The sequence below is a fragment of the Cebus imitator genome, unplaced genomic scaffold (assembly GCF_001604975.1).
Source record: "Cebus imitator isolate Cc_AM_T3 unplaced genomic scaffold, Cebus_imitator-1.0 Scaffold76, whole genome shotgun sequence".
NCBI lineage: Eukaryota > Metazoa > Chordata > Mammalia > Primates > Cebidae > Cebus > Cebus imitator.
In genome coordinates, this window is record NW_016107391.1 from 1,766,367 (window position 1) to 1,794,327 (window position 27,961).

The 27,961-nt window shown below is 54.7% G+C and overlaps 1 protein-coding gene across 4 annotated transcripts in view; it reads right to left on the reverse strand.

Moving 5' to 3' along the window:
* Positions 1-8,199: 8,199 nt before the first annotated feature.
* PCDH1 (protocadherin 1) overlaps positions 8,200-27,961 on the reverse strand; it is a 28,518-nt gene continuing 8,756 nt past the window's right edge. The window contains exons 1-6 of one of the 4 annotated variants that reach the window (XM_037739891.1): positions 27,167-27,272; positions 26,219-27,081; positions 21,012-23,207; positions 15,340-15,559; positions 14,008-14,046; positions 12,163-12,248 (exon numbers count right to left, since the gene is read on the reverse strand). In XM_037739891.1, coding sequence (XP_037595819.1) covers positions 14,021-14,046; positions 15,340-15,559; positions 21,012-23,207; positions 26,219-27,081; positions 27,167-27,254 — 3,393 coding nt within the window. In that variant the 5' untranslated portion in view covers positions 27,255-27,272 and the 3' untranslated portion in view covers positions 12,163-12,248; positions 14,008-14,020. Of the gene's footprint in view, positions 12,249-14,007; positions 14,047-15,339; positions 15,560-20,429; positions 23,208-26,218; positions 27,082-27,166; positions 27,273-27,961 lie in introns of those variants that run through there. The other 3 variants (XM_037739890.1, XM_017532255.2, XM_017532257.2) reach the window with 3 other exon arrangements.

Below are 27,961 nucleotides of genomic sequence, written 5' to 3' on the forward strand. Positions count from 1 at the left end.
AGCCGCTCCCCTGGCTCGTGCCAATCATGATGCCCACTGCATGGTGTACCCTGTACCCTCCCAGGTGCCCTCAGCTGCCCCAGACCAGCCTGGCCCAGCCCAGGCAGGTACCAGAATCTGAAGTTCCCAAGCCTTGCCTCTTGGCATGGCACCAGACCAGTCCTGCCAAGGAGCATGGGGACACATGGGCATGAGTGACCCCTGGGGTCTGGGGACAGGACTAGTGACCTCAGCAGCTGGCACCCCTGTCCTGTGCCTCCTCCCCTCCTGCAGAGTCTTGCCCTGTCACTTTCCAGCTCCTTGACCTGCAACAAATTACTTAACCTCTTAGAATCTCAGTTTTCTCATCTGTAAATGGGTCTAATAGTTCCTACCTTGTACTATTGTTGTGAGAATCAAATGAGACACTGCCTGTAAAATGTTTACCACAACCACATAGGTGGAATTTAATAAGCTCTCAATTAAAGATAACTGTGATTACTGTTGTCTTTGTTAATAATCATCTCCCTCTCAAATCCCTCTCCTGTGTGGTCTGACTGCAGGACTGCAGCTGGGTCACCTGGGTATATTCATGTCCTCTGCGGATACGGGGACAACAGCCCAGCTATGCTGCAACACATAATCCCACACCAACCCACACATTTGCAAAGCACATCCCCTACCCCCTTGTGGAGGGCCTCCCCCTTGCTGGCACCCTGACACATCCTCTTCCCACAGCCCCCTTCCTGGTGTCAGCCTCACCCAGAGAAGTAGAGAGAAGAGGGACAGCTGACTACACTCCCAGGAATTTGGCAAAGCCGCTGTGTGTGTGTGTGTGTGTGTGTGTGTGTGTGTGTGTGTGTGTGTGTGTGTGTATGAGTCTGTGTGTCTTCACTCTTGTGTTCCAAGCTTTATAGGGCTTTGGGGGAGAGGCCACCCCCTTGGGCCAGGTTACCATGACAACCACTGCAGGTGCACACCTCCAATTTCCTCTGCTTGCTCACCCCCACCCCCACACACATAGCCACTCTGGCCAATTCAGGGGAGACACCGCCTCTCTGAAGGGAATCTCCCCACCCCCCAGCCTCCAGGTTTTCTCCCCTGTCCCTTGCCTGCCTTCTCAGGAAGCCCCTAGGCTGGGGAGAGGGCCAAGGAACAAGGCGCAGCCCTGTGAAGAGATTACCCCTGAAATCCAGTTTCCTCTAGGGGCTTAGTGCTAATGAGTTAATATTGCTGTCACCCTTGATTTGAGAGGATGAGAGGATGGAGGCTTCCGAAGAGGCCTCCCTGGGTAGAGCATGAGTAATCAAAGGGTCAGGAGCCCATGTGTCTTTGTGCACCCTTCCCAGTCAGGGGAGGATCCTTGGCTCTTTCTATAAGGGCAGCTGGGCCCGCCCAGCCTGGAGCATTTCCTGTTTATGGGCTTGGAAGGGAAGGGGAGGAGATTTGGGGGTGAGAGGGAGTTGTAGGGACATTGATGGTACCAGGAGGCCCTGGGAAATCCTTATGACTCAGCTGTTCTTCGTGGATCCCTGCACTCTACTCACTGTGGCCCCAGACCCAAATTTCAGGTATCCCCTTGCCCTTGCCAAGGGCACACCCTGTCCTTGACTCCCTGCTCCAGGTTTGCCCTCCTCCTCCCTGAAGTCCCTGACTCTGGCACCTCTGGGGACCTGGATCCCTTCCACCTAAGTCCATGCCTCCTTGTTCTAGCTCCATCTACTTCCATCCCAGGTCCCTCCTCTTCCCCACCTCTTTCCCATGGTCCCTCCCAGCACTTCGCACTCACTCCCTTCACCTTCTAACCCTCTTTCCCTCTTTTCACCACAGTTCTCACCTAAAGCCCTACTCATCTGGGGCCTGCCCTCCTTCTCCCTCCTTTTTCTTGCTTTGGCTACAGAATTTCCGAGCAGAATTCCTTCCATCCACTCATTCATTCATTCATTCATTTATTCATGCAACAAACATTTTTGGTGGTGGTAAATAAGTTAAACAAGGTTCTTGCCTCCTGCGAACTTTTATTCTAGTGGGAAGAGGCAGAAATTGAATGCACACAATGATTAAATAGTCATAGACTGGAATACGATCAAGAAAAGAGACAAGGGGGGCCTGCGACCAGGATTGAAAGGGACACCTTCTAGGCCGGGCGCGGTGGCTCAAGCCTGTAATCCCAGCACTTTGGGAGGCCGAGGCGGGTGGATCACGAGGTCAAGAGATCGAGACCATCCTGGTCAACATGGTGAAACCCCGTCTCTACTAAAACTACAAAAAATTAGCTGGGCATGGTGGCGCATGCCTGTAATCCCAGCTACTCAGGAGGCTGAGGCAGGAGAATTGCCTGAACCCAGGAGGCGGAGGTTGCGTTGAGCCGAGATTGCGCCATTGCACTCCAGCCTGGGTAACAAGAGCGAAACTCTGTCTCAAAAAAAAAAAAGAAAGGGACACCTTCTATTCCCTTACTTAGGTATGTTGTCAGGACAGGGTCACAGACGGCAGCCCTACAGGGGCTACCCTGAGGCAGAGGTTTGGCAGAGGCAGTCCCCCAGCTCATCTGCAAGCAGGAGGCATGGAAGCCACTAGACTTGGATGCTGTCCCTCCATTCCCACCTGTTCTGATGGACACCTTCCTCCTTAGTCAACCATAACAGAGACATAAACTCAGGAGACCTTGACCTCCTGCCTACCACCCCAACCTCTGCCTCTGCTCCCACCCCACCAGCTTTTTCCACCTATGGGGGTCTCCTGACAAAGCTGAGAAAATGAGGGTTAAGGGTACCAGTCCTTGGGAGTCATGTCTTTTTTTTGCCCCTAAAGTGGGGTGGGGGGGTGCACTGAATACAGGGGCAAAAAAAGACATGACTATGCAAACGTACAGCCTAAAAGCTGCAGGAATGACTACTGCTGGAAGAAATGAAATATACATGTGCTGAGAAGGTTTTGGAGGGATTCTGGCCAGGAAAGGGTTCACGAGGGCAGCTTTCCTGAGTGTAGCATTTTGAGGGTTGGGGTAAGGAGGGCATTGGACATATGGAACAGCTCCAAGCCACGTGGAGTCACGCGCATATGCACAAACACAGCTCAGGGACTTTGCCCTTCCCAGCGCTGCAGCCCCATGAAATATTTAGGCTTCTGGACGCTGCTCATCCCTTATTGTCCCCCTCAGCAAGTACGCTTCCCCTACATCATTTATAGCTGTCCCCTTTCCTCCCCTCTGAGGCCTGCAGAGAAGGGAAAAACAGACCCTAAGCTGGAGGAGAAGTGTGCCCCTTCAGATCCTGTAGGCAGAGGGCAGGATCCTAGCCTAACCCCCTACATGGGGACACCATAGTGAGTAGCCCTGGGAGCCAGGCAAGGGGGATGAGTCCGGGAACTGAGAGGCAATCTGGGCCCCCCAAAATGGAGACGCAGCAGCAGGAGGGGATTGGAAGATGCAGATGTCCTGGCTCTAGAAGGACCCCAGAGAAAGAACAGGAGTCTGGAGTGAGGATAAAAGCTGCCATTTATTGAGCCTTTACAATTTACCATGCTAAGCAACTTATGTGCATTCTCACCATAAATCCACACTGCATTTTTGGAATGTATTATCCTCATCTCATAGTTAGAAAACATGATGCACAGAGAGGTTAAGTAACTTGTCCAAGACAGCCCATCCAGCTCCAGAGGCCAAACTCACACACACCCTGACCCGTGTTGGTGTGTGGCAGGGGAGTCAAGCCAGGTCAGCATCTGCCCTACTCTCTCTTTCTCCCCAAAGACAGGGCTCCTCTCAGTATAATCCCCTCCCTCTGCTCCTCCTCCATTCCCTAGTGGATCGGCCCACATCAGCAACCCTATATCCTTTATCTGTTTCATAGACAAACATTGGTGGCCAGAGATTAGGAGACTCCTAGGAAGGAGAGAAAGGAAGGTGAGGAGCTAGACAGGGTGAGCAGGAGAGAGTGAGAGTGAGAGCTAGAGCTAGAGACAGAGAGATACACGAGACAGATAAGATGGGGCAGAGTAGAAAGCAGGTGGGCGTGAGGGGGTGCTAGTGGCAGCTGGGGGCTGTTAGAGTGACCCATCAGCCTGTAAAGTCACAGCCCACCCCACCCATTGGGTGGTGATAGAATGGATGGCAGGTGGTGGAAGGAACTCCCACCCCCACCTTCACCCAGTTCTGTCTCCACCCACCCTCCCCCTTCACACCCCTGCTTCTCCTTCCCCTCCCCCATTGTCTTCTCCGGAACAATTCTAATTAGACTAAGTGACTAAGAGGTGGTTTCAGCCTGAACAGCCAATTAGGCCGGGAAGAAGGGAAAGTAGATTCCCCAAATCTCCCACCCCTACCCACCCACCCCCATCTGCCTTTTTCACCTAGACCAAGAATTCTTATCCCAAGACACCAGACTGTCAAGAGAAGTTCCCTTGATCCTGCCCACTCCTCACTGCCCACTGTGCCTATTACCTGTGTCCAGACAGCCTCTAATCTATTGCTTAGTCCCCACCCTGAGCTCCTCCATTCTCAGGGCCCAAATCCACTCACTTCTTCCTGGCAGGGGGTATAAGAAAAGGGTAGGGGTCTCCTTGGGAGGCTATCTTTTTAAGTCTCTTTATTTCTCTCTCTCCCCTTCTCCCTCTCCCTCTCTCTCTCCTCTTCCTCTGGCACTTATTTCTAACATCCGTGGACCAGGCCTACTGGTTGCCATGGAGACGCACAGTGCAGCTGGATGGTGTGTGTATGAGAGGAGCCATGTGCGCTCTGTAGCAGGGGCGGGTGGCTGTGTGAAATGTATCCATGTTCCAAGAAACATTCCTTGAGGGGGAATCAGACAGGGTTCCAGGCTGCCTCCCTCAAGTGAGACCCAGGCCAAGGGGGAGACTCCAAAAGGCCTAAACCCCTAAACCCCTTGGTCATCTTCATCTGGGAAACATCCTCCCCTCAGCCCCTGCAGGTCAGATCCTAAATTCTGTTTCATCTAGGCTCTGGACTGGCAGATTCTGGAGGGGCCTATTCTACTCCTCCTGCCCAAGAGAGCTAGGAGCCCCGGAACCCACTGGGAAAATAGTAGGCTGAGACCTGTCCTGAAACTGGGAGGGGAGTTGGGGGGCAGCTATAGAACAGCGGAAAGATTAAGCTGGACAGATGGGCTGACTGATGAGGCCCGCATCTCCCCAATACTACTTCAGAGGATGGAGGTGAAGGGGAAGGGGGTTGCCTCAGCAGGATGGAAACTCCCCTCCATTTCTCCTCACTTTGCCCAGGTTAGAAGAAAAGAGAGACCCAGGTAACTGCCCTCAGGAAGCTTAGCATCTTAGAGTAAGTACTCAGACTATGCTCTTTTCTCCCACCTCAGGGCCTTTGAAGCTGCAATTTCCTTTTATCTGGAATGTTCTTTACCAAGCTATAAACCTTCAGGGTTTCTTTTTCTTTACTTTTTTTTTTGGAGACAGGGTCTCACTTTGTCACCCAGGCTGCAGTGCACTGGCCAACCTTCAGGTTTCCTTGCAGAGGCTTCCCCGGCTAGGCTGGGTAAAGCAGCCCCCTCCCTCCCCCACCTCCAGTTACCCTCCTTCATGTCCCACTGTTTGTTTCCTTCACAGCACTTTAACACAATCTATAATTATCTCATTTATTTGTTTATTGTCTGTCTTTTCCTCTAGAATGTAAGTTCCCAGAGAGAGAGTAGGCAACATGCTTGTCTTATTCAGCACGGTAATGCTAGCACCTGACACAGTGCCTGCCACTTAGTAGGTGTTAGATGTGTGCTAAATAAAAGAGTGGACAAATGTTCTCATTGAAGCCCCACAATAATAATGGTAAGCGCTATTATCCCCACCGTACAGAGGAAGAAACTGAGGCTCAGTCACCTACCCAAGGTCATGCCACTAGAACGAGGTACAACCAGATTTCTAACATAGATCTCTGATTCCAAGTGTGATGGAAGGTGGCGATCGTTCTTTTTTTTTTTTTTTTTTTCCAAAATGGGTCTTGCTCTGTTGCCCAGGCTGGAGTGCAGTGGCACGATCTCAGCTTGCTGCAACCTCTGCCTCCCGGGTTCAAGCGATTCTCCTGCCTCAGCCTCCCAAGTAGCTGAGATTACAGGTGTGCACCATCACATCCAACTAATTTTGACATTTTTAGTAGAGACAGAGTTTCACCATGTTGGCCAGGCTGGTTTCGAACTCCTGACCTTGTGATCTGCCTGCCTCGGCTTCCCAAAGTTCTGGGATTACAGGCGTGAGCCACCACGCCTGGCCAGGGACCATTCTTAACCAGTGTGAACTGCACCTGGTTCATCTTCCTGTCTGTCTGCCTGTGTGTCTCCACTCCCAACCCAGGCATCCCCAGAGAAACCTGGGGCAGGGAAGGGAGGAACACAGAATCCGGAAGAATGTAAATCTGACCTTTTCTTTCACAGACTTACAATCTGTAAATGGCTCCTCCCCAACCCTTCAATCCAAGCGCTTTAAGTTGACCAGCAGGTTGTTAGTTCTGGCCCCTGCCTTCTTCTCCAACTTCTCCTGCCCTCCTGAGCCACCTCACCTTCTCCTCCACCTGCAGACCCTGGCACACACTTCTCCTCAGACCGCAAGGCCGACTCCTTCCTCAGTAGCCTACCCCTCATCTGCCCTTTGAAACTCAGCCTTGGCACCACCCCTTGCAGGAAGCCTCTAGACTTTGGAGGAGACGGTGCCTTTGGGTCTCCTGCCAGAATTTCCGGCTCAAGGCAAGGGCCGAACACAAGATATGGTTGTTGTTTACCTGTCTGCCTTTCCCACAGAGACTGTGTGTCATTCTTGGGGTCCAGTGCCGGTCTGGCACATGGGAGGGGCTCAGGAAATGTTTGTAGAATGAGTGAATCAACCAGTGACAGGCTTCTGGTACCCAGTCGGCCACCTCATCTCCCCCAACTTCCTTAACTCCAGACATCTTTTCCTGGGCTAGGCTTTGACAGAAGGAGCTCCTCACCCTCCACTGTGGGGTCAAGTCAGGGGTGGAGATAATGTGGGGCCCTCCCCCGCTGATTCAGCGCCTCTCCTAATGAGGTGAGGTCTCAGGTTTAGGGAAGGGTTGCCACAGCCACCGGTAGGGGGAGGGTCTGTGATTCTGTAACTGGAGATAGGTTGGGGGGCTTGGGGTTACAGATTGAGCTAGGGAGCTGACCTAACGCTGTTGATTCAAAGCCTGCCCAAGAAACCTGTGCCTTTCCTCCCCACACCCCCGTCACCCCGCCGCCAGGCTCTCGGCGCAGCGCGTCTGATCCGGCCCTCCCTTCTTCATTCTCTGCCCCGCTCCGCCCCCAACGGCAGCTCCAACTCGGGTCTCTCCGAAAGCAGCAAGGAGCCTCGGGGTGGGCTCTAGGCCCCGCGATGCTCCACATCTGGGGAACGGATGAAGGGGTGCCAGCAAACCCCGGCTTTCCCGCGGTCGATCCGGGTTTACACGAGGCTCATCCGGGATTAGTCCCTGCGCTCGGCTAATCCCCCAACGGCTGGACCGACCTCGGGGTCCGGAGGGAGGCCCACACAGCACCGGCCCGGGGGCGAGGACGCGGGCCCAGCAACAGCGCGCGACGCGGTGGGGGGCGGAGGAGGGAGCAGCGCCCCGGGAGGCGGGGCCGGGAACCTGCCGATCCAGTCTCTGTTTTCCGACCTCTCCGGAGCCGGTGTTTACCCAGGAGCCGGACGGAGGAGGCCGGGGCCGATCGAGCCCGGAAGAGGGGAGGGGAGCGCAGCTGGAGACCGAGGCTGAGACCTTTTCGGTTCCCGTCCCCTAACTCGACTTCCAACTCTGGCTCCTGAGCGTGGGAGAACCCGACAGACAGTTGTCTCCCGCCCCTTATCCCATCCAGTTCCGCAATTCACACTCGTTGCCAAAGAGTGGGGAGTGGGAATGGATACACCGGGAACGATTGCACGTCCTGGAGGCGCCCGGGGAAGAAGGCAGCGCAGCACAACCTTCCCCGGCAGCCACCCTCACCCCGTCCTGCACCTGAGTTCAGGGGGAAAAGGGGTGCCCAGAGCAGGTCGGACCCAGCGGAGCTAGCAGGGGTCACTTTGAGGTGTATGGACTAGGGGTCTGTCCTCAGTCCGCGTCAGCTCGACTCCATCCCCGATTAATACCAGTGCAGGTCTCAGTCTCTCGTCCCTCGCGTCCCCCGGCCCTCTCTAAGGTCTCCAGATTTAGCTCCTACTATCCACGGGACGCAGGCCCGAGGACCCGGAAGAAGCGGAGTGGGGTCCGGTTTTCACACTTTTATTGTAAAGCTCGGGAATAATTACACGGGTCTTTCATTGACAGCTCAGCAAACAAACCGGAAACGAACCGAACCGGAGGGGGTAGGGGCGGTGCCTGCGCATGCTCGCGGCGGGGGTGGGGGGGTCAGAGAAAGAGAAAGACGGAAAGAGACAGAAATCATTACAAATCAACGGGATTGTGCTCGCAGCGCCAGGGATGGGGTGGGGGTAGGGGCGGGGCGGGGGCCCTTCCCGGGAGGAGCGAGGCGGTGGGAAGTGGCACGAACCAAGAGAAACACGACCCCAATGTGGGCACCTGACGCGCCCAAAACCCCCCACCCCTACCTACCCCCACCCCCCTACACACGAGAGAGACACGGCCCCCCTCCCCAATCAGGTAACCCGAGGAGACCCAGTCTCCCCTCCCCATGGGCAGACACACCCGCCCGAAACCCGGTGGGCGAGACACAGTCCCCCCTCCCAGAGAAGTCCCCAGTGCAGACGCCCCTTAAGAGACTTTCTCATGGCCAACACAAGCCCTCCCAACACCCCGGAGACAGCCCCGACCCAGGGAAGAAATGGCTCCAGAGGCCCCACCCTCAGGAGAGAGAGGTATCTCAGGGCCCCTAGGAGAAAAGACAACTCAGAGATGCCCAGCCTCATCCCAAAGTGCTGCAGGGCAGAGAAACCCCCATAGGAGAGATGGGGGCAGGGCCAGAAACATCCCTTCCCAGACATGCTTCAGAGATAGCCCCCTTCCCTGGAAAGAGAGATGGCCCCAGACTGACTTGCCTTAAGTACTTCCAGGAACCCTGGGAGGAAAACAGGCTCCCCAGAGAGCCTGGATAAGCGGGGGAGACATGCTCCCGTGGTCCTCAGCGGGAACATATGTCCCCCAGAGACTCCCAAGGGGAGAGATAGGGCCTAGAGAGCCCCCAGAGGTGAGAGATGCCCAGAGAACTTCCTCCCACCCCCGGAACGTGAGACACGCTTCAGGGACCCTAGGAGAGAAATATGTCCCCATATACCCTTCCCCTACCGAGAGACATGCCCTGAAGTAGGGGGATGGGGACCGACTAGGTCCCCTCTAGGAAGACACAGACTGGGTCAGGCTGGGTTTGAGGGGGGCTCTCCTCTGGCCAAATGTCGCCTATTGGTACATAAAACTGTACGCGACACAGGCATTGGGGAGGGGCTTCACAGACCTAGGACCCATAGGTGTAGTCCCCAGTGCTGTCACCATCCCCTGCCCACCTTTGGTTTCATCTCTCCAGTGCCCAGTTGGTAACAGACGCAGTGCCCTGGCCCCAACCAGGGGGATGGGGGCTCAGTGTTTGCCTGTAGGAAGGGCTTCTGCTCTATGCTTCTCAGCCCTCCCAGCCGTCTGGGCTACCCTCTTTCTTCTGGCTTCTCCATTGTGCAAAATGCTCCTCTGCCCTTCCACTCAGTGCTCAGGGGTCTCTAAGACCAGGGCAGGGTACCCAGGCCACCAGGGGCTTCCAGTGGGAGTCCACTGACCCCAGGAATGCCGCCTGTCTGGACCACCTTCTCCTCCAAGCAAATGGGCCTCATACAATCTTGCCAGAATCCTGATCTCCAGGACCCAGGACAATCCTTGAGGTCACTGCCCCACCAGCTGGGTACCAAATACTACCAACTCCGAGACTATTGCACCTGCCCCGTTTGTGCAGGGGAAAAGGGCTGTCTCATTAACAAGCCCCCTGCCCATTTCCTGGGCCTCCCCCAAGGAAAGGAGCCTTTGGCCAACCCCTAGACCTGGCTGCTGCCACCCCAGCCCACTCTACCCCTTCCCTTCCATAGAAGGGCTGTGTATGCTGGGGCCACCAGCCTAACAATGCTCTCCTTCCTAGCACTGTCACCCCAAGCCAAGTTAGGGGTAAGGGGCAGAGAATAGGGTGATTCTTCAGCCCCCCTGGCTTTTCCTGGTTGGGGGTGGGGTCTTTGGGGTACAGGAGTCAAGACCCCAGCAGCACAGCTCCCAAAGGCACCAGACGACCCAGCAGCCTGTACCCACCCCTCCCACACTTGGGCCACCTCCCCAAGCTTAGATTAAGTCAAGCAAGGGCCATACCCTGAGTCTCCAGCCTCCCAGCCTGGGCCCCTAGGGAGCTGGAGAGGTATGGGCCAAGGCAGTGGGGGTTTCTGGAAGGAAGAGGGGCTGAGGCTTTGAGATGGCCACAGTGGGAGATGGGGGCTCTGCAGGACGCCTCTTACACCCTGGCCCCCTGAGGTGAAGAAAAGAACTCCACCTCATCATGGCTGACTGGGCTTCTCTGCCCCCCAAACCTCCCTCCCCCCTCCCCCATGGGACCCCTGACCCTGGCAAAGGGAAGCCCAACTGGAAGAAGGGGGCCTGGAGCCCAGGGTGCCCTGAGGCAGCCCTCCCACCCCCTGAGATCAAGGCAATGGTGGTTTTACAGGCTGACGGGTCAGTCATGGCAGGGGCTGGGGGTTGGGGGGGCAGGGAGGAGGCAGGATGCAGTTCCCCGTATCAGGAGCAGCACCCAGCCACCCCCTGAGCAAACCTTCCTGCTCCCAACTCACCCAACCAGGCCAGAGGCACAGTCATCCCACCCCTGTCCAGCTGCCCCCCACAGCCTCAGGGCCCCTCTGTGATGCTCATCTGGATGTGGGAGGCCAGCCTGAGCGGGGATCCCCCCCAGGGCACAGCGCAACAGTTCCAAAAAAATAGAGATTTGTATTTTTTAAAAAAAATTAAATAAAAGCCCAGCTCTGCTGATAGGCAAATGTTACCCCCGTCCCCACCCCCACCCACCCGTTGTTTTCCTGGCCTGCACCCCCATCCCACCATGGCCCCAGGGGTATTTACAACACGGAACAATAGAGGCCTGGGTTGAGGGGGCACTGCGGCAGGGAGGAGGGGGCACAGGGCAGGTCCCCCGCCAGAGGGGTCCCCCAAGACAACACAACATCAACAATAAAAGTTGCAAATCAGGCAGAAATGGGAACGTCATTCCAAGGTCCTTATATACAGACACTGCATGACCAGCAGGGAAGGGGGGCCCAGATGGGACTAGGCGTGGGCATGTGGCAGGCAGGTGGGCCAGCCCAGGGGCAGCAAGGGAAGGCGAGGCCTCCACTCCACTCCCACCCCCCTGTCCCTACCCCACCTTTGGTAATGAAAGCCCTTCAGGGAGCCCCTAGCGGTCAAGAGTTTCCTCTGGGAGCTCCCAGGGAAAGGGGCTCCCCAGTTCAGCCCTGCTTCCGGGCTAAAATTGGGCGTGCTATCCCCGCCCTGGTCGGCCATGAGGGAAACAATGAGTTAGGAGTGTGCTGCCCACCCTTGACTCCACTATCTGCCCAAATTGAGGGGGTGCTCCCTGGAAGTCAAGGAAAGGAGCCCAGTCATTGTAGAGGAGCCCTCTTGGGCATTAGCTGGGGGAAGCCCCATAAAGGGGAAGGGGCCCCTGGGGGCTGGGAGATGAAAATGAGGGGAGAGGACCTGGACCCTGCATGGGAGAAGGGCCAGCGTGGTCATGAGGCCAGTGTTGCCCCCAACTTGGGGCCCTGGCCAGGAAGTCCACGCTGAAGGGGTCGAGAGTGAGGCCCTGGAATGGGCCCATTTGGGAACTGGCCGGCGGCTGGGGGAGGGGGACCGGCCGGCCAGGAGGGGGCTCACAGGTAGATCTCGCGCTTGGCCGTCTGGGCAGATGCCGGTGTGGCTGCGGGTGGGAAGTCCGAGGTCTGGGTCAGGGGGATTTCCTCCAAGGTGGCCGAGTCCTTGCAGGAATCATGGCTACTGTGGGAGAAGGCACTGTAGGAGGGCAGGAGGCGCACGGGGGCCGTTTTGGTGTTCCGGTCTTCCGGGGGGCTGGGGCTGCCGGCGCCCGCAGGCTCCTGCCCTCCTCGGTCCTGGTAAGGCACGAAGGTGGAGAGTTTGAGGGCGCTGCTCTTGGTCCGGCGGCTGGGAGATGACTGGCCAGGCATCCAGCATGTGTCAGAGTGGCCAAACTCACTGCACTCCCGGGTACATGTGCCTGTCATGGCGACATCAGGCAAAGGGCGAAGGTCTGTAGGAACGAACGGGGAAGGACAGTCATCAGACATACAACGTCTGCAAAGCTTTGCATCATGGCCTCCCACTGGCACCTAAAGTCTGCCTCATGACAGGGGTACACACGGAACTCACAGGCATACACACCCTCGAATAGACACGTGTACTCCTACCATCCACCTACTGTACACACACACACACGCGCACACACACACACACACACACAATCTATTCTTTCTTTTTCTTTCTTTTTGAGACGAAGTGTTGCTCTTGTCACCCAGGCTGGAGTGCAATGGCCCCATCTCAGCTCACTGGTTCAAGCAATTCTCCTGCCTTAGCCTCCGGAGTAGCTGGGATTACAGCCACCTGCCACCATGCCTGGTTATTTTTTGGATTTTTAGTAGAGATGAGGTTTCACCATGTTGGCCAGGCTGGTCTCGATTTCCTGACCTCAGATGATCTACCCTCCTCGACCTCCCAAGTGTTGGGATTACAGGCGTGAGCCATTGGGCCCAGCCTTATCCTTTTTTTTTTTCTTCAAGACAGCGCCTCACTCCTGTCACCCAGGCTGGAGTGCAGTGGTGTGATCTCGGCTCACTGCAGCCTCAATTTCCCAGACTCAGGTGATCCTCCCACCTCAGACTCCTGAGCAGCTGGGACTATAGGCATGCACTACTACACCTGGCTATATTTTTGTATTTTTTTGTAGAGATGGGGTTTAGCCATGTTGCCTAGGTTGGTCTTGAACTCCTGAGCTCAGGCAATGCTCCTGCCTCAGCCTCCCAGAGTGCTGGAATTACAGGCGTGAGCCACTGAACCCTAAATAGACACATTCCTTCCAGCCTCATGTACCCTACAGTGCTCTCCTCACACACCCACCAATTTTGCCCTCAGGTGCACAAACACACACTTATCTATACACTGCCTCCTCTATCTTCAGAGTGGCTTAAACATCCAAATCTATCCTCAGGTGTGGTTGAGGAAACCCCCATCCTCACTGAAGGATACAATCAATCTCTCTGTCCCCCTCCCTCTCTTACACACACACAGATAGGCATGGATGCACAAATCTACTACACTGGGCACCTCTATTGTCAGATGAAATTGGGCACATGGTTTTCTTCAGAACCCCCTCAAGCCTCACATGCTCCCAGTGGTCCTGGAACCCCCACCCTCCCCCAGCATAGAGAGGCCTTGCTTTAAAGCCAGGGGGAAGGGAGAGCTTCTATGTGGGGTATTCACATAGAAGCACACACTCACATCCACAAGCACGCTCATGCAGCCCCTCCCCACCTCACTCTGGCCCCTAAACCATCCACCACCCCTGGCCTTGCCCCGGCTCCCTGCCCAGAACACCCACGGGGACAGGAGTTGGCTGCCTGACATCAGCAGTAGCCGGTGTAGTTGCTGGGCAGCGGGGGTCTCCATGGGAACGGCTGGGCCATGAGCACTTCCTGTCACAGCTGTCCCTGTCCTGCCCTTGCTCAGGGACAGCAACAGGCAGTGACCCCCCCATACCCCCAGGGACATGGCTGAGAAACACTGCCTGGGACAGGGACTCCCCTGGCACCACCCACCCTGGCTTGGCCTCCTACCAGTGCCAGGTGAGGAAGGGACAGCTCTGTTGTTAACCCTCAAAGTGCCGAGGCTCTACAGCTCAGAGGAGAGTTGGGGGACCCAACATGGCTCGGAGCAGAGCATGGGCACTGGGTGGGCGAGGCTGGGTGCTGGGCAGAGTCCCACAGACCCCAGACCCCAGAGCAGTTCCCACATACCTGGCACTCTGCCTCAGGGCCTGCTCCGGCCAGCCGGCTCTGCGCGGGCACAAAAAGGACGAGACGGGTATGAGATCATGTATGGAGGGGCGGGGTGGGGTGGAGGACACTCTGAGACCTAGTGCCTGGGAGGTTAGACAAGGGCCCTGTGCCTGAGGCAGGGGAGTGAAACCTCCCATCTTTTGTGGGGAGGGGAGGCTTTGAGTTGAGGGAGTGGGTGAGACCCGAGGACAGCTCCAAGTTAGAGAGTGTTTCCATCTCAGGGGCTAGCTCGTTCACTCTCTTCCTCCACAGGCTGCCATGGACACCTTCACACATGCACACACATGTGCACAGCACACACATTGCACACACACTTTCTGACAGCATACCTCAGCATCCATTCCCAGGCTGATGTCTGCTCCAGCTCACACCTCCCTTTTGCCATCATCCTTCAAATCCCTCCCAGTCAGGTCTTTCTCCTCACCAGACCTCCTGCCTCTCTTCCTCAAAGAGGTGCCAAACCTTCTCCCACTCCTCTCCCCAGTGGATTGTCACAGCGTTCTCTGAGGCCCCTGTAGCATCCAGGGCCCATTCTCTATTCTCAAGGCCCTCCCATCCATTAGAGGACCACCACCCACCTCCTCAAGGTTTCCTCACTATTACGTGAGCCTTCTGGCCAACCACACTCAAGTCCCTGTTCCCAGGTGGCAGTGTAAACATGGCTGGATGCAATAGATTTGGAGTCAGAGAAACCTGAGTTTGAATCCCTCCCAGGTCTGTCACTTTCTAGATGTATGACTTTGGGCAAGTGACTTAGCCTCTCTAAGCCTCAGTTTCTTCCATCGTAAAGTGGGTGCCATAAAGCTCTCAGATCACAGAGTGGTTCTGGGGATTAAATGTGTGTATACCTGAAAGCCCTCCGCATGGCGATGATGACTGAACACATAAGAACTCAATACAGCTAGGCGTGGTGGCTTATGCCTGTAATCCCAGCGCTTTGGGAGGCCAAGGCGGGTGGATCACTTAAGGTCAGGAGTTTGAAACCAACCTGTCCAACATGGCGAAACCCCGTCTCTAGTTAAAATACAAAATTAGCTGGGCATGGTGGTACATGCCTGTAATCCCAGCTACTTGGGGGGCTGAGGCAGGAGAACCACTTGAACCTGGGAGGCGGAGGTTGTAGTGAGCCAAGATCGTGCCACAGCACTCCAGGCTGGGCAACAAGAGCAAAACTCCATCTCAAAAAAAAAAAAAGAAAAAGAAAAAGAGGAGGATTTGTTTAAGGCCTCGTCACCATTCCCAGGCGTCCACTTATTCCTGGGGTGCCCTGACCATGGTGCTGTGCCTCACCATTCTCGGGGTGCTCCATCTCTCCTATGCTGCCGTCAGGGGTGGTGCGCTCATAGTGATCCTCAGGTAGGGCCAGGGGACCGAGCCGAGGCCCCGAGGATGACTTGCTGGATGGTGTCTCAGACTCCTCCAGGCCACTATCATAGTAACTGTGCTGGGATGGGTCCTGCAGCTCCTGGGCCTGGCTGGTGGCCGAGAAGGTGACGCGGCGGTGAGGTAACTGCAGGGAGAGAGATTGTCACTACTGACCACCCAGCTTGCCCACCGGGCCCACCGCCATACCAAGCCCTAGTAGAAGCCAAGCACCGCCCTCCCCAGGTCTCAACAGCAACCAAGAAGGGACCCAGGTCCAGCACAGCGCACTCCTCCCGAAAGCACAGGCCCCAGTAGAAGACTGCTCGAGTTCTAGGACAGCTCCTAGTACAGCCAAGTCCACATAGTGGAAGTCCCAGTACAGCGCAGGCCCCAGTGTTATCATAGCCCCTGCGCCACCCCAATAACACTCATCCAGTGCAACCACTTGTTATAGCACAACCCTTCTAGCTGTAACCCAGCTTCCCAATATTGGCACAGTCTCCCTTTAATCCCAGAATGGCCTGTAATACAGTGTAGAGCCCAATACCAGAGTAGCATGATACCACCCTACTCCCCTCATTCCAGCGCAGCCTCTAAACACCAGCATAGCTTGCAATTTCTAGAACAGCTTCCTAAAAGCAGCAGATTCCTAACTCCCAAACAGCTCACCAATACCAGAACAGTTCCCTCATTTCCAAACAGCACCCTCCAAACTCCAGCTCCTCACCTGTCTCACTGCTCTTGCCACTGTCTCCTTCCAAATGAGAGGCCAACCTTTCTTATCCTCTGTTCCTCATCCCTGGTTTGTGATGTTGCAGCAGCCTCAGGACTCCCAGCTGAGGCCTCTCCCATTCAGCCCCCCATCCCCACGTCACTCCTCTACAGAGAGATCTGGGAGTGGAAAACAGAGGGAGGAGCCTGATAACAAACCAGGGCACCTGGGGGAAGGGGGCAAAGCAGAACAATGGAAACTCCCCAGTCTTCCCGATCAGGAAATAGAATATTCACTGGAGAGGGTAGGGCCTTGCCAGGAGCCTGGACATGGGGGGGAGGGCATGGCACCATTAGGGATTAGGAAAGCTGGTCTCAAAAGGAGACTCCTTCCAGGAAATAGGAGCTTCTGGGAGGGCTGCCGGGATGAGGAGCCAGATAAGGAGCCAGACTTGGAGGCTTGGACTGGGGACTGGGGACTAGGGGTCAGGGAAGTGGAACAGTAACAGGCTGCTCCCAGCCAGCAGCCCTGTAGGCCTGCCACAGGTTAATGATCAGCCCTGGAACCTGGCAACCTCAACTTGGCACTTGGCACAACCAGCCAGCCACCCAAATACCCACTTGGGACTGCCACAGATTTTCCTGCCAACCAGAAATTAGGAGTTGTGGAGGGCGCAGACCCAGGGCCCCTGGAGGCCAGGGGTGAAAACAGCCAAGCCCAGGGCCCTGCTGATGAGTCTCCAAGCTCCTTCCAATCCTGCAAGACTTTGGCAGTGCTTTGTCTTACTCTGTAACTCTGGATAGGAGGTTATGAAGATGGCTAGGGGAGGTGGCCCTGGCTTTGTAGACTTACCCTCCTAAAGCCCCATTCAAGGTAGCTAGGGTGGGAGAGGCTATCAGGACAGGATTTTTGGAGCTGCCGGAAAGGTAGTCCTGAACTGCCTCCCCATTATCCCCATTCCTGAAGATGGCTCCCACCTCATCTTCAGGAATAAGTGATCGTTCTTGGGATCCTTGTATTGATCTAAAATACTGAAGGGTCTGGGTGATGACTGATAAGGTCTCCAAAACTGACATGGACGTTTGGGTCTGGGAGGCTACAAAGGAGTGTTGCCCACCTGGTATAGGGGTGAACAGGGCCCACAGGGTCTGGGAGGCACAGGGCAGCATGGTTGTTGGTGCTTCTCTTTCCAGTTTTATTTCAAGATACTGGCCAGCAGTCCCACCACCCTGCAGAACCCACACCTGGTAATTGAGGGCTTCGGTCCTGCCTACTAAGCTAGTCGTTTGGTCTCTTTTCCCATGATTCTTTTCTGTAAAATGGAGGGTTGAGTTATACCCAACACTTAATGTTCCCTCTAATTTTATGACTATCAAATTATAAAAGCCCAGATCAAAAATCTCTCTCAAACTCTTTTGAGTTCTGAAGCTCTGGACGCTTGCTGATTATTTCCAATTGGCTCTGCCTACTGGCCGTTAAGATTCAACATGTCTGAAACAAAATTCTTCTTCACTTAGCTTCTATATGGGCAATCATCTCATCACTATCCCATTACTCAGACTCAGAAGGCTGATGTCTACCTGGAAGTCCTGGCAGTTCTCCCCTCATTCCCTGTCCCTACCCCATATCCAATTATCCCTTGAATCCTGTGGGTTCTTTGTCCCTAACCTTGGCCAAATTTATCCATCCATCACCCCCATTGCCACCATCAGTCCAAACCTTAGAGGTTCAGTCCTGTACCTTCATCTCTATGCCCTTTTAAGCCCACCATATATTCCAGTGAACTTTCTAAAACTCAGTTCATCTAAAACACTCATGAGCTTTCCGGGACTATTTCTTTCTGAAGTACTTTTGGCACCTGTGTCCTCTACAACCTACAGTTCTTCCAGTCTCATCTTTCAGCTTTCTCTTATGCCCTCCATTCTTGTCAGAATATTACTTTTTCTGCCCTTTTCCTGCCTTCAACTTGGTTCACTCCTGCCGCAGGAGTTTGCTCACACAGTGACCCTGCAAGAAGGCAGGGGACCCTCCTTCCCTAATCCTGCTCCTCATTGACAAGTTGGCTCAAGTTGCACTTTCTCCTTCCAGAAGCCTGTTTCCATGTCCTGTGTAGTTTTCCCATACTGTGCTTGTCAAAGGAAGGGAGGGGCAATATGGTGAAATAAATTCAGAAAACTCAAGAGGTGAACAAAATTGAGACTGGGCATGGTGGCTCACACCTGTCATCCCAGCACTTTGGTAGTCTGAGGTGGGCAGATCGCTTGAGCTCAGGAGTTGAGACCAGCCTGGGCAACATGGAAAAACCCTGTCCCTACCAAAAATACAAAAATTATCCAGGTGTGGTGGTGCACGCCTGTAGTCCCAGCTACACAGGAGGATCGTTTGAGCCCAGGCGGCAGAGGTTGCAGTGAACCAAGATTGTGCCACTGCATCCCAGCCCAGGCGATAGAGTAAGACCCTGTCTCAAAAAAATAATAAAAATTAAAACAACGTCTAACAGGTTCCCCCTTTTTTGGAGGACTCTACAGAGCCTTTAATAGTTGAATGTAATCATGAATCTCTTACTACCAAAACTAACTTCATCACAGAACCCCTTTTTTATAGCACAATAGATAATAGGAGAACTGTCTGCTTTGTGTTTGAATCTGGCGACATCACTATCTAGTTTTCACTTCTGCAAATTGAACATCAAAATGACCCATATCATAAAGAATTATGAGCACTGAATGAACTAATTCACACAAAGTGCTTAGCGTGGTACCTCCCACCTTGTAAGGACTCAAAAAATGGAAGTGAGTGGTAGCAGTAGACGTAGTTTCATGGAGTAAGTTGGGAAAAGCTTTAGTAGGGCACTTCTCATTCGACTCTTAAGACTCTCAATTGCCTCATCATTCACTTGTCTGTCTTGTACGAGTATAGCCATTTTTTCATCAGGGTTTAGTACCATGCTGAGCACTCAGTGGAAACTTGGCCTATGTGTGCTGATGATGACAACAGGTGGTGTGATTTGGTTGTATCTGAATGTTGAGAGAAGACATTCAATGTGGCTCGATGGATGGGTTAGGATGGATTAGAGCTGAGTAAAAGACAATCCCTCAGACCCTGGGAAAGAAAAAGAGATGAAGACACTAAAGGAATAGGAGAAAGATAGAAGCAGTGCCAGTAAGGACAGAAAAGGAAGAGAAAGAATGGGAGGTCAGGAGTTGTTGGAGGTCACGATGTGGTTAGATCTCACTTCCCCAGGCCCCACTCCTCCAAGACCCCGGGAGTTTTTACTTTGCCCTCTCCCCCACGCCCAGGGCATTGGGGGAGTTTGTGGATGGAATCAGAGGAGAGAGCTGGCGCCTTGTTCCTCCTGGGAGTGTCTCAAGCCTCTTTGGTCACCATGGAGATAGGCTGCTTCTGGCCTCAGAGACTCCCCCAGGACCTGAGGCCCCTCAGCCATGCTTTAGCCTTCCTCCCACTCAGGCACAACCAGAGACAGGGTAGACCCAGGAGAGCAAGAAGTGAGAGACGGAGAGAGAGAGAGTGAGAGCCAGCAACCCAGGGTGGCCACAGCAAGGAACGGAAAGAGGGGAGGGCGGTAGCATCACAGGCAGAAGGCAGAACTAGGAAGCCTCTGCTCATGAGCAGGGGACTCCCTAAGAGTGGGGGTGCAGGGCAGGTAAATGCAGAGAACTTCGGAATTCCCTCTTCTCCCCCTCGGCCCCCTCCCTTTAGCTTGGGTTGGTGATCATGGTAGGGAGACACAGGGTAGGGCCAGCTAACTGCTGGGTGTTGAGTGCTGTTGTGATGAGGAGGCTGGGGAAGGGACTTAAGGGAAGGGCTTGCCCTGGGGGAAGGTGGCTGGTGTAACTGAGAGGTTCTCTGCATTCACCCAAGGCAGGAAGGCTGAATGTCACCTCCTACCGGGTGCTCCAGTCTGACGTCTGTCAGAGGCAACTCAGTTTGAGCAGATTAGAAAAATCCAGCCTCAGATGGGGCAGGACTTGGGTACAGCTCCACCTCCCCTTTCTGGAATATTCTTAGGAAGAAAGCTCTACAGACATGGGGCAAGGAGACACATTGCCAGACACCTCCATTTGAAGGCTGGTAGGAAGGGCACTTCCCCAGACGTGGATAGGGACATAGGGGTGGATGGCAAGATGGTAAACTAGGATAGTGTGGGGTACAGTGGGCAGGTCTAGGATGTGGCAAGCGGCAAAGAGAAGGGAAGGGGAAACTGAAGTAGGACTGAGGACAAAGGGCTGCTTCCAGTCTCTCTCGCTTCTTCTCTCAGTTCCAGAAAATAAGAAACCAAAACTCCAAAAATAGAGAACTTTATTGTCAGGGCCAAGGGCATGTGGAACCCCACCCCAGGAGCCTAGTGCTGAGGAAGAGGTTGATGCACAGGACACAGAAGGCACGATGGGGAACTCCCCCTTCCTGGCACACTCCCCACTCACTTATCCACGGGACCAGAGGTCTCCCTGTTCCCTCCTAGAGAAGCACGTAGGGCTGGTCTCAGATAGAGACCTAGGTTTGGAGTAGACTTCTTCCCCATTTCCCTCCCCAATTCTGCTCACTTGCCCAACAGTCCCCACCCACAAGGCCCAGAGGCTGGTCCAGGGCCTGAGGACTTGGCAAGTCACTTCCCAGTTGGGAGAGGGCAGAGAGGAGACCACAGAGCCCACCTTCCCTTAATCTTCACTCAGCCTAATCCCTGTGCCTGGGTGAGGCAGCAGTGTTCTCACCAAGGCCCCACCTCCCACTGCTGGCTCAGGCTGGCGCCCACACAGGCAGGCACAGTACACCTGCTCCATCACTCCCACACCTCGGTCCAGATGGCTCCGTGGTAGGGGTGGGGTGGGGGCCGGGGTGTGCTGAGCCGAAAGGGCTGGCCTACCTGCTTGCTGGGGTATTTGGGGGGGTTGGTTCGGTAGCTGTAGTCGGAGTACTGCTCAGAGCCCGTGGACGTGGTGTCCCCGGTGCCCACGAATGTATTTGCAGGTGGCAGGTCCTGTACCACCTGGTGCTTCTTGGAGGCCGAGGGTGACTGGGGCTGCAGCTGGATGGAAGGCAGTGGGGAGTTAGAGCGGTAGTGGCGACCCAGGTCAGGGCTGCCCGGTGGGTAGTTGAGGGGCAGGTGGATTCGGGGACTGTCCCCAGGGGCATCGCTCATCAGGTTGAACTTGAGGGACTTCTGCAGCCCGGCCTCATCCTCGTCCTCCACTGGCTTCACAGGCTTCGGGGACTTGCTCTTCTTGCCCTTGCTTTTGTTTCCCTTGGAGGCCTTGCCACTGGGCTTGGGGGCGTACAGGTCCTTGGTCTCCTTTTTACCAGCCTGGTAACCACTCTTGGCCTCCCGCTGCCGGCAGTAGCGCACAAGAACTGCCAGGGCGATGAGCAAGGCCACGGCCACCACACCGGCCACCACACCAAAGAGAATGTTGCCACGCTGCTTGGAGCGCTCGTATTCTGGATCCCCAGCAATGTCAATATCCAGTGGTGTGTCCAGGCTGTGGCCCAGGAGGGTGTCCAGCAGCGTGCGGTTGGCCAGAGTCTCATTGACATAAAGGTGGACCAAGGCTGTGCCATAGCGTGGGGGCTTGCCGCGGTCACTGACCTTAACCACCAGGCGGTGTAGCCCATGGTGGCGCCGCTCAATCTCCTTCTCCAGGGTGATGGCACCTGAATGTGATCCAATCTGGAAGAGTCCATAAGGGTTGCCACCTGCGATACTGTAGATCAGCTCAGCATTGACACCAGAGTCAAAGTCCTCAGCTGCCACTTGGCTGACTGTCTCACCAAGACGTGTCTGGGGGGTCAGCAGCCGGTGAGAGGCATTAGAAGGAGCAGTGATATAGGGTGCATTGTCATTCTCGTCTAGCACATTGATGGTGACACCAACATAAGCTGAGCGAGGTGGGATGCCACCATCCACTGCCTTCAGCTGGAAGGTGTAAGTGCTTTGTTGCTCTCGATCGAAGCTCAGGCTGGAGAGGATGGTGCCTGTGCCATTCTGGATAACAAAGTCACCATTGTCCTGCTCCACTGAGAGCTGCACCCGGGCATTCTCCCCCTTGTCTCCATCAATGACAGTCACCATGCCCACTGGACTCAGCGCTGGCATGTTCTCCATCACTGAGAAGTTGTAGCCACTCAGCATAAATTTGGGGTCATTGTCATTGCAGTCCAGCACATTGACAAGGACAGTGGCTGTGCCCTGGAGGCTAGGGCTACCCCGGTCAGCTGCCACCACCTTCAACTCATAGCTGTCCCGCTGTTCCCGATCCAGGGATGTCTTCACCTGGATCTCTCCAGTCTCAGGTGAAATGGTAAAGAGGCCCTTAGCAGCCTGCTCAGGCTCCAGAGAGTAAACCAGCTCAGCATTAGAGCCAGAGTCAGCATCACTGGCAGTGACCTCGGCGATCACTTCACCAGGCTTGTTGTTTTCCGGGAAGGCGACCTCAGTGACACTCTGAGTGAAGACAGGTGCGTTGTCATTGACATCCACCACCTGCACCTTGAGGGAGTTGGTGCTGGAGAGTGGGGGGTTGCCAGAGTCGACAGCCACAATCTCAATGGTGTAGTCTTTGACCTTCTCGTAGTCCAGTGGGGTGGTGGTCTGCAGGAAATACTTCTTCTTGCTGTCACTGCCTGTCTCACTGGCCTGGCGCAGCTGGAAGGGCACATCACCTGCCACCACACAGGTGACAGCTGCATTCTCTCCCTCATCTCTGTCAGATACCTGCACCAGGGCCACAGCTGTCTGCTCTGCCACATCCTCTGATATGTTAGCCATCCCATCTTGATGGGTCACCAGTCCTATGCCCCGGATCTCAATGGTGGGAGCATTGTCATTCATGTCCTTCACGGTCACAACCACCTGGGCACGGGCACTCTTGGGGTTGGTGCCTCGGTCCTTAGCAAGCACTGAGAAACGCAGGGTGCTTAAGTCCTCACGGTCCACGGGGCCCTGAACAGTGATAAGTCCAGTGTTCCTGTCCAGTCGAAGAAGACGCCTCACAACTTCGGGCGCCTGGTGGAACGTGTATTCAATCTCTGCATTGGCACCTTGGTCTGAGTCATTGGCCTTCACCTATGGGGCAGGAGGAAAAAACAAGAACAGAGATGGTTTAGATCAGGGATAGCAAATACAGGGGCATGTGTGCTGCCAATGTCCTTTCCAACAAGCATGGCAGACACAGCCAATCCAACATTGCTCCCTTTCCAGAAGCCATGTGTGTACTGCCTTTTCCCAATTTGGACACTCTGGCAGGCATTACTAACCATTTTCCTGAAAAGCTCAGATGCAGCCTGCAAATCCTAAACAGTGGTATCGGCAACTACTGGAGATGGGACAGGGCAGAATTAAACTTCACTTGTCATTGCTGTATAGGCCCACAAAAATACCAGTACATGCCCGTATGAATGTGCACAATATGCACGCACATACATAGGTTATGTGTACAATTGTGTCAGAATGCATGATTATGTGTTTTTTGTGTGAGAAGGTATATGTGTTTGGGTATGTGTGTGTTTGCACATGTGTGTGTTTGCACACATGAGTAAAGACTCACATGCCCACCTGAAGGCCCCAGGTAGGGGGGTATTTCTTGTGAAAGAAGTCAGGTAGGGTTGTGGGTCAGAGGAGCCCTCCAGGCCGGGCCCCAGCCACCGCTCTGTCAAACCGGGGAAACCTGTTTCAGCAGCTCCTTCTCCTCCCAGCTGGCACTGGCTGGCGAGGCACCAGTGCGAGGAATCCGGCCTGAGCCTGCAGCCAGGAGGGAGGGGTTGATGCAGGCCACAGAGCCTGCTGGCAGTAGGCTGGGCTCCCAGCATCAAACAATGAACTGTCTGTCCCTTTGCAGTCAGCGGGCACGCCCTCCCACGCCAACTCTGACGCGCACTCGGCCCAACTCTATACAAACATGGTTGGTAATGGGGCAAGAGGAGCCAGGTGGGAATGGCCATGGGGTACCACTGGACAGGGAGAAACATGAGGGCTGGAGTTAGGTCACAGCCAGACAGAATGTGACAGCTATGGGGAGTGAGAAGAGAAAAAACAACTTGGCAGAGTCCCTGGGATAACAAAACAGAAGAGTCCTGGGTTCAAATCTCAGTTATGCCACTTCCCAAGTAACTATGTGACCTTGGGCCAATTATTTAACCTCCCTAAGCCTCAGTCTACGAATATGTGAAATGGGGATAATAATGTAACCTATTTCACAGAATTGTGGTGAGGATCAGATGGGATAACACAGGTAAAAATGCCTGATACTGCCTGACACAGGGGAAGTGCTCCCTAAATAGCATTTATTTCTCTTTTTGTCTGTCCAACTGTCTACCTTCCTACCTGCCTATCTCCGAAAAATCAGTGCTAACGCAGTGCTGTGCAATGCACCTAATGAGCCCTCAAGCCACTGCCAGTCCTCTCCTCCTTGGCAATGGGAACTCTAGCTATCCCTGCTTGGGCTTTTTCTGCAATGAAGACTCCACACCTGCAGCCCAAAGAGCTCCTGGGCCTCAGGCCCGGGCTGCAGCTCATAGGATGCCACGGTTCCCCAGCTACCCTGGTCTCTGCTGACATCTCTTAGTGCCAAACCCTAACAGTTTCTTCTCTGCCCACCCCAGTCTACCTGTCACAAACTTTATCATGAGGATCCCCACTGTCTCCCTTGCCTCTAGATTGGTTATCCAGCTTCTTAACTGCCTCTTGTCCTACCTCCCTTTGTCTCTATGATTCTTGGCTTCGGTCTCCTTCCCATCCTTGCTCAGTTCTGATTCTGCTCCTTTGCCATGGCCTGTTTTCTTCCAGCCTCTCTTTTCAGCCCAGCTGACCTCTCAGCTTAATTTCTGCTGTATTCTCCTGCTTCACCTCACTGGGAGGTGGTAAAGCTGTTACACACCTAAGCTCTGAAGTCAGACTCTTGGATGTGGCAAAGGTGGACTCTGAACTCAACAGCTGTAGGATATCAGGCAAGTTTTCTAATTTCTATGGGCCCCATTTCCCATCTGCAAAATGGGGATAATGCTTACCTTGTACTGTAAGGATTAAATGATATAATACATATCATATGTTTAGAACAGTGCCTGGCACCTAGGCTATGATTATTTGCCATCCCCGACTGTCTGTCTCCCTTTTCTTTCTCGTCTCTTTTCCAGGTCTCAGTCCATCAGCCTCTGCAACTCCCACCCATCTCCCGCTTCAGCTTGAGGACCTAGGACTAAGGGTTTTCCAGGATGGGTAACGGCGTCCAGGGCAGGCCGAGCCTCCTTAGCTCCCTCACATCAAGGAGAGAGGCATCTTCAGCCCATGGGGAAGGAGCTGGGCTGGCAGGAGGCCAGAGCTGAGATGGCAGCAGGAGATACACCCACCTGTCTGCAGGGACGCGGTCTTTGCTTCCTCCCAGGCCCCAGCCCCACCAAGCTGCCCAGCGCCTGGGGCAGTTCCCACGGACAGGGGTGCTGAGAACTTAAACAGAGGAAATTGACCCACCACTGAACCCACTGTGCCAAGCACCCTACACCTGTGGGTACCCCATGCCTAGGAGAGGAGGTAGGTATACAGACACCCCGTTATGTCTTTTCGGGACTCTGAGGGACCCACCTGGCTAAAATGATCTCATTTGACTTTGTCAGGAAGAGGCAAAGTGAGGCCGTATTCTCTAGCTTCAGGAAACCTCATTTGGCTGAAGGGAAACTGTCCCTGGTTGGGAAGATACTCTCATCTCAGGAGAGATTCTACCTGGATAAAAGGTGATTCCTTTGTTCCAACTCGGCTCACCTGGCTGGCAGAGAAGGATCTACTTGACTAGGGAGGGAGTTTCACTTCTCAGAGGTTTCCTCAGCTTGAGTCTGGCTTAGGGGTGGGAGGCTTACTGTTCATATGCTATGTCACTGTCACCTAAGTAGCCTGATAGAGGAAAGTAATACCACCATGCTGAGGTGGGGTGGGAAGGACTCCCCTGGCTGAGGCTGGGGAGAAGGGGTCTCACTATAGTAACCTGGCAGTTTTCCCCCTAAGTGAAGGAAACTCTCACCTGGTTGGGTGGGCTCCCATTTCTAATGGTGGGTCACCCTGACAGTTATATGGAGGGGGCCTCTCACCTGGATGACCGAGTGGCCTATGGGGCTATTCTCAGATAGTTCGGCCTCATAGGAGGGCCGCTCAAATTTGGGGGCGTTGTCATTGGTGTCGAGCACGGTGACACGCAGCAGGGCACTGCTGGCACGTGGGGGGCTGCCGCCATCCTGCACTTTGATGGTGAGGTCATAGGAGTCCCAGCGCTCACGGTCCAGGTTGCCCATCACAATGAGCTGTGGTTGCTTCTCCTCCTGGTCCTCTGCCACCTGCAGCCCAAATAGCTCCTGGGCTTCAGGCCCGGCCTGTAGCTCATAGGATGCCACGCCGTTGGGACCAGCATCACGGTCTGAAGCCAGCGGGATGGGGAAGAGTGAGCCGATGTTGGTGTTCTCGGGGATGGCCAGAGTGATGACTGGTGAGGCAAAGTTAGGTGTGTTGTCATTGATGTCTTGTACTTCTATCTGGCCCTCTAGCAGCCGGGGGCTGCCATTCTGCACAAGGTCTGTGATAGACACCTCAAACTCCAGGATGCAGGGCTCACCAGGGAGCTGGTTCTGGCATTCACGGAGCCCCTCACGGTCGATGGAGGTCTCGGTGGTGAAAATGTCACCTGTCTTGCCATCCACACGAAGGTATGGGGCACCCACCTCTAGCTTGTACAGGTGCCCCACATCTGGAAAACCATAGTCGGCTGCGAGGCTCCCGATGAGGGTGTTGGGCGGCTGTTCCTCCAGCACCTTGTATACTACCCGAGTGGCGTGGCCTGGGGATGGGGCCAGCAGGAGCAGCACTGCTAGCAGCATGGAAGACAGCAGTAGCCGTTGCCCCCCAGGGCCCGGGCTGCACCTCAGGGGCCCCATCCTGGCAGGCGCCAGAATCAGGAGGGCTGCAAGGGGAAGAGGCAAAACAGAGGCCATGAGCTGGGAAGAGGAGGCTGGCCGTGAGCTGCCCAGAGCTGGCCCCATACTCACCCTCTCCCATTGACACACGATTCTTCAGAAGGGCAGTCAGTCCCGGCACAGAACCCCGATTCCAGGGACTCAGATCCCTGAATCTCATCCACAGCTGGGTGTAGCAGCAGTGTCTGCCCCAGCTGGAGGAGCCAGTAAGAGGCCTGGCAGGTCTAGAGCAGCTCCCGCCCATGGAACGCCCTCACCCACCTGACGCTCCCTGGGCCTAAGCCCGGCTGCCTGCCCTCCTTCCTTCTCTCCCTCCCTGCTTTCTTCTTCACCCAATACCTCCTTCTCACCAGCATCCTGCCTTAGTCACCCATGGTAATTACCCTGATACTGAGATAGGGAGAGAGAGCCAGTGGAAGGGTGAGGCCTCGAGTACCCCCAATTGGAGCACCCCTCCCCACATGCATGGTAGGAAAGAGACACAAGTACCTTCTTACACACCCCAGACCCTGGGACCATGACTTCTCACACTGGGCGCCATTAAGATTGACTGGAGGGAGAGGGAGTGATGTCTCATTTCTCTTTATCCTGAGATGCCAAGTCAGTGCATATGCATGAGGTATGACAACTCAAATTCTCTTTTTCTGACAATCACCCACGGTGCCCAGTGTTCTCCACCCCCATAAAAGGCCAGCTTGAATTGGGCAAGCCTTGTGAAAATGGTTAGGGTTGAGGAGTAGGTGTTAGCTCCCCGACTTTCCCCCAACACACATGCCGCAGAGCACACACAGGCCGCAGGGCATGCACACAGGCCGCAGGGCAGGCACACAGGCCGCAGAGCAGGCACACAGGCCGCAGGACACGCAC